At 41.8% G+C, this 15,624-nt stretch overlaps 2 protein-coding genes and 1 long non-coding RNA gene across 8 annotated transcripts in view; 2 read left to right on the top strand and 1 right to left on the bottom strand.

The window, feature by feature from the left end:
• The window catches only part of grik1a (glutamate receptor, ionotropic, kainate 1a), a 31,161-nt gene extending 30,416 nt beyond the window's left edge, over positions 1-745 (top strand). For 3 of the 5 annotated variants that reach the window (XM_020097402.2, XM_069510462.1, XM_069510464.1), the window contains one exon: positions 186-745. In XM_020097402.2, coding sequence (XP_019952961.1) covers positions 186-353 — 168 coding nt within the window. In that variant the 3' untranslated portion in view covers positions 354-745. The remainder of the gene's footprint in view (positions 1-185) is intronic. The other 2 variants (XM_069510465.1, XM_069510463.1) reach the window with 1 other exon arrangement.
• Positions 746-5,276: 4,531 nt separating this feature from the next.
• On the top strand, positions 5,277-15,545 carry map3k7cl (map3k7 C-terminal like). 2 transcript variants are annotated; one of them, XM_069510467.1, is made up of 5 exons: positions 5,277-6,051; positions 6,909-7,019; positions 9,192-9,250; positions 11,774-11,889; positions 14,704-15,545. In XM_069510467.1, the coding sequence occupies exons 2-5, from the start codon at positions 6,944-6,946 to the stop codon at positions 14,885-14,887; spliced, it is 435 nt and encodes a 144-aa protein (XP_069366568.1). In that variant the 5' UTR covers positions 5,277-6,051; positions 6,909-6,943; the 3' UTR covers positions 14,888-15,545. The 2 variants fall into 2 exon arrangements, with proteins under 2 accessions (XP_069366568.1, XP_069366567.1); XM_069510466.1 differs by having other exon boundaries at positions 5,284-6,051; positions 6,938-7,019.
• Positions 14,326-15,019, bottom strand: LOC138404914 (uncharacterized). The gene is made up of 2 exons (XR_011238655.1): positions 14,668-15,019; positions 14,326-14,563 (listed from the first exon to the last, which is right to left on the bottom strand). It is a non-coding gene; the product is annotated as an uncharacterized lncRNA (long non-coding RNA).
• Positions 15,546-15,624: the final 79 nt, after the last annotated feature.

The following is a 15,624-nucleotide window of genomic DNA, read 5'->3' as shown; positions in this document are numbered from 1 at the left end:
CCTTCACAGCGCTGACTGACTGCTCACATTCAGCTGCAGGCAACGCTGAAATCAAATCTAATTATCTCAGAATTAGAACTAAATTAGCGTAGTTTCCCCTTAATGCTATGACTTATATTTCATAGAAGTCATAATGATTTTAGTCGAAACCTTCACCCAGGCCTTCCCCTGCTTGTCTTTGTCAGTGTGTGTCCTTTAGCGCTGTGATGGAGGAGCTGGGAATCTCGCTGCAGTGTTACAAAGGCGTCCGGAGGAGGTCGCGACCCCGCAGCGGAGTGAGGTCAGTGTGCGTCATCTGTCAACCCAAACGCACGTCGCAGAGGGACGCAGCGAGACGTGACTCCAGCAATTGAGCCTTGGAACCAAAAAACGAGTGGAACTCAGATCAGAGACTGTTTGATCTCTTTGTTTGTGGCCCACTGGCTGACGTGAAGTTGTTCCCTCATCACCCCCGTGTTTATACTGAATGTGAATGGATTGTACATTATACTGCCGTGACGACGTCTCAGCCTCGTATCAACTTGTTAAAACAGCTGATGACTCGGAGAGTGAGCTATCTCTCTCTCTCTCACTCTCTCTCTAATTGTAAAAACCATTACTGTTCCCACCTGACTGTCGTTCCCTGTCCTGAACAGTTTGCAGAGTTCAATCTGCAAACTCTATCGACACTCCCACCGTGTAAATGTAACACAACTTCACTGCTTTTCAGAGTAAAGCGATTTTTGCATTTTTTTTTAAAACACGACCAGTTTTTTTATTGTTGTTTATAGTCAGTGGTGTGTGTGTGTGTGTGTGTGTGTGTGTGTGTGTGTGTGTGTGTGTTGTGCGTTTGTTCTCTGGCAGGTAAAAAAGTAGCTTGGAGGCGAGTCCTCTCTGGCCAAACTCTGGCCAGTGGAAAAAAATGATAAGGACGTCTAAGGACAGTGAGGAACACGACTGCTGTTTTATAAACTTCAAACGCCAGCATCACAGGCATCAAACCACACACACACACACACAGCTGCATATAAAAGCTTGTGATCAAGAAATAAAGCGCTCAGAAAAAGGATGACACATGAAGACGGAAATGAAAAAATAAGAAATACTTCATTTAAAATTCTCAGGATGTCAAAGAAAAAACACAATTTCCTCGTTCCCACTCATTATTTTTTTCCTGTTTGCTGTTTTTGAGTTTGAAAGCCTGAGTTTTTCATCTCTTGGATGTTTAACAACGTGCCTGCAGATTTAAAGCAGATTATGATTATGATGAATTATGAACAGTAAATACAACACATGCTCGGTGAAGTCATCTAATAACTAATCACAATAACACAACCATTCATTCAAGCTTTGAACAATGACTAAAAATAGAGAAAAACATATAACTAGAAATATAACGCACAGTGTTAAACTAACACTCAGGAGAGCACAAACCTATGAGGCCCAAAACACAAATTTCACTGACTCATAGATATCAGTCCACTCAACATGCTGGATTATTTTTATCTTGCTCCATGAATTATTACTTCGTTAATTGATTAAAATGTCCAGATATGCCCCATCTCCGAATGATAAAGAAACCCAAAATCCTGCATCTGCCCCTGCAGCCATATTTAACGTGTTCCTCCCTGACTCACACCGCATCCTTCCACCAGGTTTTGTGGAAATCCATTTTTGTGTGATCCTGCTAATAGCAGACAAACAAGGCCCCGCAGTCTCCTTATGAAACCACATTTAAATTCCCCAGATCCTGATTTTTATTTGGATCTGCCCCAAACGTCCCACATTCAAAGATATCGTTCCCGTAAACGTGCCTGAATGTTTTCATCAAGCTCCATGAAATCAATGAAAATGCTGTAAAACGCCACGTCTCACAATGTTAAAGGGACTGATGACAGGTCGGTGTTTGGGGAGACAGTTCCACAAGGAGCTCTGTTGGCAGCTAAGGACGAAGCTCTTTTGCCCCGGGTCTGGTGCTTGGTCCTGAGTGGAGCTGACAGGAGGTTGGCACCAGAGGAGGGGGGGGGGGGCCTGCAGGAGGGAGTGCGGAGGTGGTTATATGTTCGTCTTTTAATTGGATTCACTGTGGGAGAGGAAGCCAGAGGAAAGTAAGGTTTTCATATCCATAAGAAACTTTAAGATTTAGATGAAAACTTAATTGAACTTGTTTGGCTGAGTTTTAAACTCAATCTCAAACAAACACATTTAAACCACGAGCCTCTTTCATCTGACAGCGGCGTGTGCAGCACTTTCACCTCTGTGGCGCAAGTAATCAGAAGGAGGAATGAAAACGCTCTCGGCACAATTAGCTGTGTGCTGCAGGAATGCAAAAAGCATCGATGGCAATCATCGCCGTCTGACTCACTCTCACACACACACACACACACACACGATGCTCTGAAGTGAACGCCACTCATCAGGACCTGCAGCAGAACAATCAGCTCTGACGCTCCAGCGCCCACAAACACATCAAGTTGACATCAGCTTCCAGCAAAACAAGCGAACGGTTGTAACGACGTTAATGTTTTCATTGACATCAGATCCACTGTGTTCAGTAAAGTAGTAAAGTTTGCCTTCATTTTCCCCAGGTTTGTTTTTGTCCACTGAACCTGACCTCAAGGGAAAATAATGAAATCAAGAGCGTAAGACGCTCGCTGACACTCTACCACCTCTTACCCAACTTGTGTAATCTCTTCTCCTCCTCATCATCTCATCACTCTCTGGGATCCTCTCCTCCTTTTTATCCCTCGAGTCTTCACTTGCCCCGTCAGTGGACTGGACGTGGAGCATGTGTTCCTTTTGGGAAAGCATTTTGAAGCCAAGTCACATTTTTGGCACCAAGTAAAGTGCATGCTGTCTCAAAGGCCCGTCTGTGCCCTTACATTAAATCAAGCTGCACTGAACTCCATACACTCAGAGATATCGGTTCCCTAAATGAGTCTGAACATTTTTGCAAGAGTGCAAGAAAGAAAATTCCGGATCTGGATTTAAAACCAAAATGTAATGGTTACTTCTCAGGGGAGGTTCCAAGCTAAGAGGCACTGGCCCCAGCTGAAATCTAAAAGGCCCCTGAAGCACCCCTGTCCGATCAGTGGTCACCTTCTTTAACGACAGATATAACATTTGTTAATCATTTACATTTTTTAAGCTTTTTTGAGGTTCACAATGAGCTGGAATTAATTTTAGCAATAAACTAAATGATGTGTGGCTTCGCTCAAAGCTACAATGCCAACATAAACCAGGAATGACTGTGTAATTTGTGGCCCCCTTTATGGCCCCTGATTCAGAAAAATCCTAGATCCGTTACTGGTCCCTCCCTGAGTTTCGTGGTGAGTTAATCTCATCAGAAACTGGTATCTGTAAACTGTAGAGAGAAAGAGAAAGCAAACTAAATGTCAATGAAGCACCTTAAACATCAGATCGTGATACGAATCATCAATAATGTACCTGACCTCTGATTCTTTTCTCTTACCGGCTCACGCAGTGACATTTCAAACGGGGACGAGCAATAAAACATGTAAATACTTTCTAAATGTCTGGAGTCATAGGTTTGGTTGTGACATTTCTCCCGGTGGATTGTGCGCAGCGGTTTGTGTGCATCCTGAGAGAATTGGACCAAGCTTTTCTTAATCTCCTTGTGTAATGAGTTTTCTCTTTTTGGTATTCAGATTAATTCTGGGATTGGGCTCAGTCCCATGTAATAGCGTTTGGTTGTCTCTAATCTCCTAACCCCATAATTCTTAATCAAAACCAAAGGCAGTATTTTCTTTTTTTTTTTATCATTATCTAATCCGTCATGAATGAGGCCATGGATTACAACTCGACCTTGGCTTCCTGCACAGCCGAGCAGGACTCTCAGCTTCTTCCTAACCTGAGAGGACCTCACCTGAGCACCACGCTGCTGCAGAACTATATTTGTCTTCACCTATGTTCACGTCCTTGTGTGATTCATCTGTCTCAGTTTTCTCGAAACACAGGAGTCTGCAACCTTGGCGGAGGTGAAGGAGAAGTGGGCAGAGATAAAGGGATAGTGGCATCTGTCTGTTTGCTCTCCGCCGGTAAGAAGATCAGAGGCTATGATCCATACTTATTCACTTCTGGAGGAGATGGAGAAAAAGAAGGTTGACGAGGAAGAATCCAGAGAAGATGAGCGGCAGCTGAGGGAGTCTGTTGTTGACATCTTTACTCTGCTAAAATGGAGCATTACTGATGTGGACGAAAGGTCAGGAAAGCAGTGAAGAGCTAAATTTAGACGGGATAGATTCTGACCACCTTGTTGCACAAACCCAGCCGCATCAGAAATACATCGTGCAGTAGAAAACATCTGAACGTTTCTTTGTGGAATCAGTAGAATTCCTCTCCGTGCATCTCAGACGTCACAGGTAAATCCCTCAGACCTTTCAAGTCCTGTTCACGTCTCTCAACTGTAAATACGAGCACAGAGGAATCAAATCCAGACTATGACTCCAGCATTAAAGAGTGGCAGACATTTGAGTGTGTCCCATCCATCACAATGAGATGAACAGTCTCTCTGGGGCTGATAAGCCAGGTCTGTGTCAACAGCCTGTCAATGAAGACAAACGAGGAGGAGGAGGACTCTTGGAAGTGCAGAGTGTAATTTATTTCTCTCTCTCTCTGTGTTTCTCTTTCTCCCCTTCTTCTCCTGCCACCTGAGAGCCCGGCAGTAAATAATTCAAGGGGAATGCTGTCATCTGCTGGCGCGCAGGTGAAGTGGCCTCATGGATATGAAGCAGCAGATCCCAGCAGTAAATCAGAACATAAAAAACAACCCTGAGCAGTAACTCAGACATGCAGGGTCCTGATTTACGACGCTTCTCTTTCTTTTAAAACCATCCTCGCAGGCTTAAGGTCAGTTTAGCATCATTATGATGCAGTGGAGGCCCATTATAAACACTGCTCATAAACATTCATCTCAGCTCATAAACAGAGATGGAAGGCAGCGTTTTGAGGCCAGTTTTCAAATTGAGATTATGTGAACATTTTGATGGTTTAATTGGACATGGGTTGAAATGCTCTCCAATAAGAACCAGGTATCTGGGGTTAGGGTTAGAAAAGTAAAATACCAAAAAGCAAAGTTAATATGCTTTATTTAGATTAAGCACTTTGAGATTTGTTGTTCCAACCCACAAACAATAAGATAAAAAGATAAAAGAATCCTTTATTCGCCCCAACCATGGAGAAATTTGCTGTTTTGAAATTCTACTGATGTAAAAAAAAACTTGACAATTCACAGTGTAGCCACTGCATTGCAGTTTGAGGCACATATTTTTACTGGTCGGCTATAAATTGTAAGTAATATAGTGTATTATGTATATTTAAACTGCAAGCTTTGATGTACACATGTTAAAGGGAAACCTTGCAGGGGGTCATGCATGTGTGGAGAGGCTGCAGTGTGCATGTTCTTTTGCTGATTAATATATTTACATTAACTTCCATGTGAATTCAGTGGAGTAGTCCCACTTTACCACTGTGTCACCTGCCCAACAAGACACACACACACACACTGAGTTATCTATTTTCTTCCTCCAGAGCTATTATGGTGTGAGACGTTCATTCTGAGCAACTGCCTCATTGCACAGCTATTGCAAATCCTGTGCCGGAGCGATGGGCATGTTTGCGGGCTAAAGTCATGTCATCTGAGACATTTAATTGGAGCCGGGCCGCCGCAGGGGAACAGCGGACGGCATTCCTCCACCGCCTGCGCCCTGTTGTGTTGCCTCTCGCCGCGTGGCTGCACCAGTCCGTCTGGAGAGCAAAACCTGAGCTGCTGGAGTGTCCCCCCTGAGTGACACCAGTGTGTTGGACGCTTTAACTTAACGGTGGGAACACTTCTGAACACAGAACAGTAGAGTTGGGGTCTCCACGGGGGAGTGGAGGTCAGCTCCTGGACGACAAACTTGTGCTGGATTTGCGTAAAGGCACAACGACCGAGAGACTTTTTTTTTCTGAAGTGGTTCCACTGGGAATCAAACAACAACACTGAGGACGTAAAACTGCTTCATGGTTCAAAACTACTCTGAATTTCCTGGTCCGGGTTCACAGCTGCTTCAGGTAACAGTGACCTGTTGGGCCAAATGGGTCCTTCTCATCCATGTGTGCACTGGATGGAACACTCTCCATCATAATGTGAATTATATGCTTACTCTCTGAGCACTATTATTCTCTTTCACTTTGATAGTATACTTTATGTTGTTACAACACACTTTGTTAAGTCAGTACAGCTTCATAAACTCATATTTTAACGTTTTTTCCAACATCAACAATAAGGAAAGTGTGTGTTTGCTGGTGTGGAAGGTCACTGAGGTCTGCTGTGTGAGACGGAGGGTTTACCAGGGTTAAAGCAGACAAATGCCCTGATATAAAAAGCTTGTACCTTTACTGGAAGAGAGGCGTCCAGAATCCAGACCCCAGAGCCAGTCTGTCAAAGCTCCCTAATTATTTAATCCCCCTGCAACTCCAAGTGCATGATGGAACTGCTGTGTGTGTACACAGTCACGTAAAGGGGGACTTGAGTTCAAGGTTAGGTTTGGTTAATTTAGTTTTAAGTTAAAGTTAGGGTAAGAGTTAGGTTTAGTTTAGGTTATGGTTACAGTAAGTCTCAATGTAATGTCCTCTGAAGTCTTCAAGACAGGACTACGGTGTGTGCGTACGTGTGTGTGTGTGTTGTTTTTATTTGATTCACTATTCATTGATTGATGAGTTTCGTCTGTAAATTTTGATTAAAAAGTGAAAAATCGTTTGTTATGTCCAAACCCAAAAACGTACGATCACCTAAATCAGAAGAACTATCACGTTGAAGACGCTGGAAACAGCAATTTTCACCGAAGATCTCTTGATCTCTCTCCTCTAATCGTGCTGTTGCTACATCATCACCGGTTTTCATGAGATCCCTTTGATTGTGCTAACAGCTCTGTTTTGTGCCTGTGGCCTCATGAAGGGATAAATGATCACCTCAACCAGAAGAGTGTCTCCCGATAAATCTGAAGTTAGAATCGCCTTCAGCCTTGATGAGACGTCAGGTAAACACACACACACACACACACACACACACACACACACACACACACACACACACACACACACACACACACACACACACACGCTGCATCTCAAAAACAAGGAAGGTTTAGTCCCTTATTAATTGATCATGTCACACCTGACGCAGAGTGAAGCTGTGCTCTCTCTATGTTTCCACTATGTGTCGAACACATACACGACATTCTTCCCACCAAAACACACCAGTCACCCCCCCCCCCCCCCCCCCCCCACTACCCCTTTCCCCTCATACACGCTAACTGTGTTCATTCTCCTGTGCTGTAGCTCTAACAGGTGCTCCCTCTATTTCTGTTGGACCACATCACATTAAAAAACGAACCACACACACACGTTTTGCAGCTGTGCACAGTCACGAGCAATCGCACAGATGTTACTCTGACGTGGATTAATCAATTATTAGGTCAGTCAAAAAATATGCATGATTCATGCCGTCCCACACGCTCTCATCATACCCAGAGGTCCTTGGTCCCTATAGGTGGTTTTACTGCAGTGGGGCCAGGCACTGGGACAGCAGCTGCAGCCCTGCAATGACAGAGTCAGGTTTCCCCGCTAATACTAACAGTGTCCCGCTGCCTGATTCACTGTTCAGCTTTTAGAACACTGGCCTATATTTATAAGCAGTTAACACTTACAGTCCTGCTCCACCCATCCTTGATCCCCCTTGTCTGTCTCCCAGGAAGTGAGATGAAGGACGGATATACGCTGAGCTACAAGTGAAGTTCTGCTTTTATTTTCCACGCGCTCCTCATTGAATTCCTTAATCAATTATATTGATGTTAATTTGTTTCTAAATCCCTCTTTAACATCCTCATTCACTACACAGGGGTTTTCCTTTAAGGCTCATTTATGCTGCCTTAAGAGAGATGTCCCTGCTCACACATGCGTCCTTTACGTCGACACGTTTTTCGATGGTATTGCTCCACTCAGTCTGTCTCATCTGTGTCTTTCTGAAGAGCATGAATTAGCCTTTAGTTTCATCTTGCTTATGTTTCTCTTCGTGCTCCATTTTGAATGTGGCTAAATCTTATGCACTGCAGAGGGCCTGCTTCAGTTTGTGACATCCCTCATTTTAGTTTTTCCAAAAAGAGTTCAGGCACAATGCGACCCCAACCTCCAGAGTCAAACTTCATTCCCCAGACGATCATGTTGTTGACTCTCTGGACCCATGTTCTCAGCAGGCAGACTTAGACCTGTTGCACCATCTGGGGCTCATCCTCTAGTCCCTCTATGACTTCATGCCGGGCATAGTTATAACCCCACACTGTGTCAATCCGAGGCTTGGGAACTGTATTTATTCTACATCATAATTGGCCCCATGGCTGCAGGCGGGCCGGCTAATGCTCCTGCTTTTAGAAAGTTGCATCACCCCAGGATTCTCCACGTGTTCTGCGTCCCGGGGGGGCATTACTGGCGAGGAGGTGGCCGGTGCAGACAACCTGTCTGTTTCTGTCTGTCTGGCTGTCAGTGTGTCTGTCTGAAACCCTTTTCTGTCCATACGTCTGGTGTGTCTGTTGCCTCTGCCCACTGTGTTTATCTGTCTGCGCAGTATTCTCTCCCTGCGTGTCTTTCAGTGTGACAGCTCATTACTGCCGTTCAGCAAGAGGACACGGCTCATTTATAAGTGCAGCACTGTGTTGCTATGTTGTTGTGTCATATAAGAGGCCCCTATAGGGTTTCATTTTGGGATATTTTATGAGGGGGAGACAGGCATTAAAGTGACTGCCTGTAAAACAAGTCACTTGGCTGTAAATCAAAGGCTTAGAGCAAATCACTGAGAAGACGTTGTGCAGAATGTTGATTTAGCAAGTGATGTCAGACAACTGTGGACAGGAATGAATTCCTTCTTTTATGACTGTCATCAGCATTCTATAAGAAAATCAACTTCCAGCTAAAGATATCTTCATTAAAGACAAACTTCATTCTGTAACTCATATTCATATTGTCCTTCAACAGTTGCAGTTAAACTCATAACTTTTGAGTTTCTGCAGTTTAATTGTCCCTGATTGCTTAAATAAATTGGTTTTAATCTAATCTATCTGTTTAATAGTCTATTCAAAATATATGAAATGACATTCTAAATATGATTTGTTTTAAAATAATCCGTCCAAACTAAATCATGTGTTCTGTTTCAACAGATGTAAAAGATGTGGAGGACCTCGCTAAGACTTTCCCAGACCTCGAACAACGATTACAGGTAAACAGTTGCATCACATTACATTGAATTACACAATGTGGAGGAGGCGCATGATACAGAGAAGATGGCAAATAATACCGGTGACATTTTACACATCGTGTCTGGCTCTGTTCTGTGGTGTTGTGCAATGTACTGTGTGATCCCAAAAAGTTTTTTACTGCACAGGCAAACAAACAACTTCCATTTAATTACAAACCTACTTGTATAAATTAGATTATTAGAATAAAAATAAACCTCGCTGTAAAATATAAAATGGAAAAATCCTGATGTCAAAGGTTGATGATATTAAAACAGAGAGTGTTGCTGAGTTGCTAAATAAGGAGAAGCTCTGGATTAGTTAATCCATAAATCAATGTTTTCACTGTGTGTGCTCACTCGGCTATTATTGTTGTCATTGAATTATCCTTCAGCGGGAGCCAGTGCCAGGGTCACAAAAAGTGCATGTTGGTTTAGAGTATCAAGTGGGAACAGTAGTAGGTCAATGAATGACAGCTGCCAGACGTTGTACTACTAGAAAAAGGAAAAGGGTAACATGGTTTTTGTTTCCATGTAACATTAAATACACTTGTATACAAAAGCACCATCATGATCTGACCCCAGTCTGCAACAGAGAATCCTGTTTTTAAAGAGAAATGAAGAATTTATTGGCCTCATACAAGTTGTAATGAATGTGAATATGATGAATGTAAATAAGATGTGTTACTCGCTGTCCTCAGCAGTCTCAAGTTCGGACATTACGCCTCTACTAGCTTATACTACTACATGAGAGGTAATCCGTTTTTAAATGTCATTGATCGATGTTGTAAAATATTTTGGGGGATTTTCAGAATCACTGAACATCTAGATGAAAAAGAAATTTAACTCGCAGCCCGATGAAAAGTTTTCATGACCTCCCCAAGTGGAAGCTGTTCTACCTTTCCTTGGTAACCGGCGGGATGCCATGTGTCCCGTCTTTGTTTTGATATAGAAACAGAATTTGGGATCCCCTCATGACACCTCTCCACAGTACTCTATGGCCCTTGTCAGCAAAAATTCCTCCGTGGCAGAACGCCACGACCAGCAATAGATCTGCTTGGAAAGACCCACTGCAAAGTTGGCTGAGGGCTTCGGCAGTGAGCTTTATAGCTCCTGTTTATAGCTGACTTTAGTTTAGGATTATTGATGTCTCAACCCACTGTCAGAACCTTCAGGAACATTACCTGACAATGAAAAAGGCAAAATAAGAGTTGTCATGTAAACTGTCCCATCAGTAATAAAATGATCCAACACGTTGTATATATAATATTCTGTTGACTTCACTAACTGTTTGTTATCATCCTGATAATTTAGGAGGTCATTACAAAAAAGTGAGAACAACAATGGTCTTAAATACGAACCTTGCGGAACACCTCTTTTCATGATAAGTTGACTGATAGATAAATATTAATTAAACCATGTTTTATCAAGACATATAACAGTTAAATAGTTGAGTCTTAAAACAGGTCAAAAGCCTAAGTATATGTAAACATTGCGACAGTAGGACTGTTATTGTCCGATGACAAGTAAATCTCATCGGTAAAGTACTTGTAGAAAATGTGTTGACATAGTTGACTGCTCCTGATAAAAGACAGAGGTCTACAGATCACCACTTTTATACAATGTTGAAAATTAGATAACTGGGAATGAGGATATGTTAGAACATGAGAGGAGAGCTGGATGAAGCTATATCCAAACCATCTGCACCAGCATCAGGACCACTACCTTACATCACAGATAACCACATGAACATCAGTCGGTTCTTCTAAAGGAGAAGGAGCTGCCACATACAAAGTTTCTTTTAATTAAAATATGAGAACAGGTCAATTAAGAAAAACTGCAGACGGAGAAGAAATGTTCATTTGCAATTATATAGAATCATTAACAATTTCATGACTTTATTGATTTTACTATATATCATCTTTCAAAATTGTTTAGAGTTATTCAAGTTATTAGCTAAAGAGTCTTTACGATTATAGATTTAGCATTTCTTAGTTTGGTTGTGTAATTATTTATTTTGTCTGTATATGAATTATAAAATCCCCATAAATCCAAAGTGATTGTTAACCTTTAACCAGGGGAAACACTTTTGTAATTCTGTATTGTTTCTTTTTTTATTTTATGCCTTACTGTAAATAAGCCAATTTTCTATAATACAGCATATTTACTTCTTGTATATTATACTGAAGTTCATTAAAGTGCATTGTTCTCTTTGAAAAACAAGCAAACAATCATTGGCCCTTAAATAACATTTTAAAAAATTAATGATTTGAAGAAATTCAATTTTTCTTGAATAAAAGGTATGAGATGAAATCTGTGCCAATTTATGTTGATTAAATATTTGTGTTTAAACTGTCAAATATGTGTTTAATCAATAACGAATGATTATTGTTGTTAGAGTATACAGAATACTATCTAAAAGGTAAATGTTGCTTGTGTTATAGTTTAGTTTTTCTCAGTAGTTTGAAATGAATCTAAACGAACACCACATTTGTTTGACTCTTGCAGCCAGTTCCCCCCTGTGGCTCTCTGAGAGAAAGTGTTCAGGTGTACAAGGAACACTGCAGGATGGCCAGAGAGTTCCACCAGGTCAAACATGAGATGTCCCTGCTGGAGGACCGCAAGTAAGACCCGAAATTAAATCACTTCTATATCGCTCAGTCCTATTGACCCTTTTGTTAAAATACAAATGAAAGACGATGGTGATTCGTCTGACTTCAGATTCCTCCCACAATCGAAAAACACAGTTTAGGCTTGAGTTAATTGGCGACTCTTAATTGCGCTTGTGTGTGTGTGTGTGTGTGTAACCCTACCTCTCTGCCAACGTCAGCTGGGATTGGCTCCAGCCTCCCACGACCCTCGAGGGATAAGCGGTATAGATAATGGAGAGATGAATAGCTACTGGTTGGTCCAGGCAAGTCATTAGATAAGATACTTAAATGTCCGTTACTGACGTGGCACAATAAGATAAAACGAATTCAAGGAAAATAAATAAATCTAACGTATGATCGGATCCCATTAAAGCCACCTTTGCTTTGAATGCAAGCGTTAGGGCTGCAAACGTCCACTAGATGGCACTTGGCTCTTTATAGCGTCAAACACATGAGCTGCTGAGAGCAGTTCCCTGGTGGTGGAGTATTGAACAGTCGGATTTCAGATTATTATAAATCTGTTTCAATTAGAGCTCAAGTCTGTGTGAAGTCTACATGTTGTGAAGGTTACACTGGGCACTGGGTTTATGTGGTTGAAAATAAACCTTCAAAGTATTTTAGCAGTGATTGCATGAGACCTGGTGTGTGTGTACGTGTGTACGTGTGTGCATGTGTGTGTGTGTGTGTGTGTAAAAAACACTTAGTGCACACTGTCCCCTGTGTCCTCAGCAGCTGTGGGTAGTCTTAGCAGATGGATTTTCAAAGCCTTTTACTGTTACCCTACCACCACACAAACACACACACTCTCTCTCTCTCTCTCTCTCACACACACACACACACACACACACACACACACACACACACACACACACACACACACACACACACACACACACACACACACACACACACACACACATACATTCATACACACACTTCTTGGCAGTTCCTAAAAAGAGAACAGCAGGCCAACTGATGGGATGAGTGTAGCCTTGGGTTTAGATAAGAACACAATGAGTCAGACCTGTGCAACCCCTTAATTCCGGACCCACTGAAACACACACAAACTTAGATACGCACAGAAAGTTTAGACACAACGAAGGCAAAACCACAACCTGCTTTTATTCCGTTAAAAAAGGAACTTCTCATGAACGCTGATAACTTTTCCATAGAGGGTGAATATCTCTTATTTCTGTTGGTCATCCTCTGACAACAGTAACATGCATGACACAATGAAAGTTTTGCTTCCTGTATTTTATGAGGAAGAGAACACACAGAAAAAAAACCTGACATTTCAGACATGATGTGTTGCAAGGACGACAAAACGAAATCCGACAAAATCCACTCAGCTTAGAGTCAATCATGAAAACAATGCAGCCTTCATCAGAAACTTCAAGTCATAATGATATATTTTTCATAAAATCTGTCATGAAACTGAATGTTACTGCACCAACAACAATAACAACACAGATAGGTTTGTTTTAAAAAGTTGGTCAAAGTGGAATAATTGAGTTTAGAAAAACTCTCCTCAGTGTATTTATAGAAACAAAATCTCAGACTTGGCTATTGAACTGAATGTTTTTCAGCGTTTTAACACAAGAAATAAACTTGGTGTGAAAGAGTTGAGTGAGCTTGAGGTTTCATATTGGTGATATGTGGGTGACTCGTGGGTGGTGTGTTATTTTGTTGTTAACTTATTTCAGATCTTCACAGTTTAAAAAAAAAAAGACAAAATGAACCATTGGTATGATAATACTTTGAAAATAAATTAGTATTATATCAGATTTAGGGGTAAATTCTTTATTTTTAAGTATTTTATTGGGTTGATCTCTTCCCACGTGCTGTTTCTAAAAGAGGATGAAAAACAATTCCGTGAAAATGAGTCTCACGTTAAATCACACTGTGTCCACAGTTCAAAACTCATGGTTAAAAAAAGCTGTTCTAAATTACAGCTGAAAACGATTATGAAACCTTACACAACCTGTCTTTGTGTTTACGATTAGATAATAAATAAGATTATACATATCGAATCAGATTCAATTATTCTTATTGGGTAGTTGGAAATCTATAATAACTGAGTGTAGATTCTGGACATGAAGACACATAGATTCCATCAAAAAATTAGGTCTTTAATTTATCTTTTCATTCTGTCAATTGTCGGTGATTTACTGTGAGTTAAATTATACAGAAGTCTGTAAAATATAATAAATTGATTGGTTGTGATTGGTCGAGAATATTTTGTGGCCCTTAAATCATAATCATAAAAGGTTTTTATTCTCCTAGAGAACGATAAATCTGTCGACAGCTGTACTCACAGAGAACCACACATCTACGCTGCAGCTGTTTTACATTTCACAACATGGTTATGATTCAGGTTTTTCCTGAAAACAAACAGACAGCTTGCGCTGATCATCATGGATGTAAAACTTTATTTAACTCCGACCACCAAATGTCCCACTGACTTATTTCATAAATTTGTTAAAACCAAACAAACAGGGGTTTTCACATAGTTCTTCGTTTTCTGGTGTTTCCTCCAACAGTCCAGAAACATGACAGATGTAATTTCCTCATGAACGTGTGTGACCATCTGCCTTTACTCTGAAGTAAACCTGTGATGAGTGTTTCCCAGACTCCAGCCAAGTGCATTCTGGGACAATTACCACATTGTGAAATAGAAAACAAAGACACAAATGTTACACAATCAGTTAACTGTAAATTTCTAAGAATGTCTCTACATTTTAAATGTTTAACCTGCTCCTCAAATCTCGGTTTCGCTCGTCCACGTAGGCGCAAGTTGCTGTCGGAGCTGGTGGAGGACGAGAAGGTTGCCGTGGAGATTGCCCGTCTCGAGGAGGAGTTCCGCCGTCTGACGGAGGAGAACCGCAACTTGGTGACTGTCCACAACGAGCGCGCACAGCAGCTGGAGAGGCTCTGCCTGTCCGACCGAACGAGGCACGACTCCTCCTCGTGACCCCTGACCTCTGCAGAACCTGAGACGTCCAGCTGACACACTGGGGCCAGGGAACCAACCAGAACCAGAAATAAAGGCCCAGGCTGTAGCGCTCGCTCTAGACGACGGCTGTGGTCTGTGAATCAGTTAATTACACAGACAGATGCCTTGTTTGTCCATGTCTGAGTCATGTGTTTGAACCGCAGATGTACTGTCATCATCAGTGTGAAGGTGTTAGAGTGAATCTACCGAGCTGTGACACAGGGCCGTCTTTCTGAGTGCACTGTTTTCTTATTATGTGATGTTGCGGGAACCTCGGCTGGTTGTCTCACGGTGTGAATTCATAATGTCAGCTGCTGTGAAAGTGACCAGATCTGTGTGCTATCTGTCTCAGGTCCTGAGGAGACTCAGATCTCTTACCTGAGGTCTGGCTGTGGTCCAAGGAGTGCCCCCCCCCCTCTCCCCCCCCCCGTATCCGCCTGTCGGGTTCTTGTTATGGTAAAACTGTAAAATGAGGGATCTGGGAATTGTAGTGTATTTGTGAGGGGCAGCACTGTTGATTGTTAGGAGTTGTACATTTTATTTCCATGTAGTGTGTCTCACTCACCTGTAGAAGGGGAAGTACACATCCACTGTTGCTTTTCGCCCTCAACTAATAATAAAATGCATTTTAATTTAACTCCAGCGTCAGTTCCTTACTGTAGTTTCATTTCTCCAGACTGCTGCTGTTGTGTTTGGGGATGTTGTGTCGTTAACTT

Source organism: Paralichthys olivaceus, chromosome 15 (assembly GCF_024713975.1).
Source record: "Paralichthys olivaceus isolate ysfri-2021 chromosome 15, ASM2471397v2, whole genome shotgun sequence".
NCBI classification, from domain to species: domain Eukaryota; kingdom Metazoa; phylum Chordata; class Actinopteri; order Pleuronectiformes; family Paralichthyidae; genus Paralichthys; species Paralichthys olivaceus.
The sequence above is the reverse complement of the archived record's forward strand: the minus strand, read 5'-3'. Positions and strand labels throughout refer to the sequence as shown.

Coding starts and splice junctions, on each gene's coding strand:
- map3k7cl (XM_069510467.1), top strand. CDS start 6,944: ATGATCACCTCAACCAGAAGAGTGTCTCCCGATAAATCTGAAGTTAGA. Junction 9,251..11,773: donor ACCTCGAACAACGATTACAG/GTAAACAGTTGC, acceptor TGACTCTTGCAG/CCAGTTCCCCCCTGTGGCTC. Junction 11,890..14,703: donor TCCCTGCTGGAGGACCGCAA/GTAAGACCCGAA, acceptor TCGTCCACGTAG/GCGCAAGTTGCTGTCGGAGC.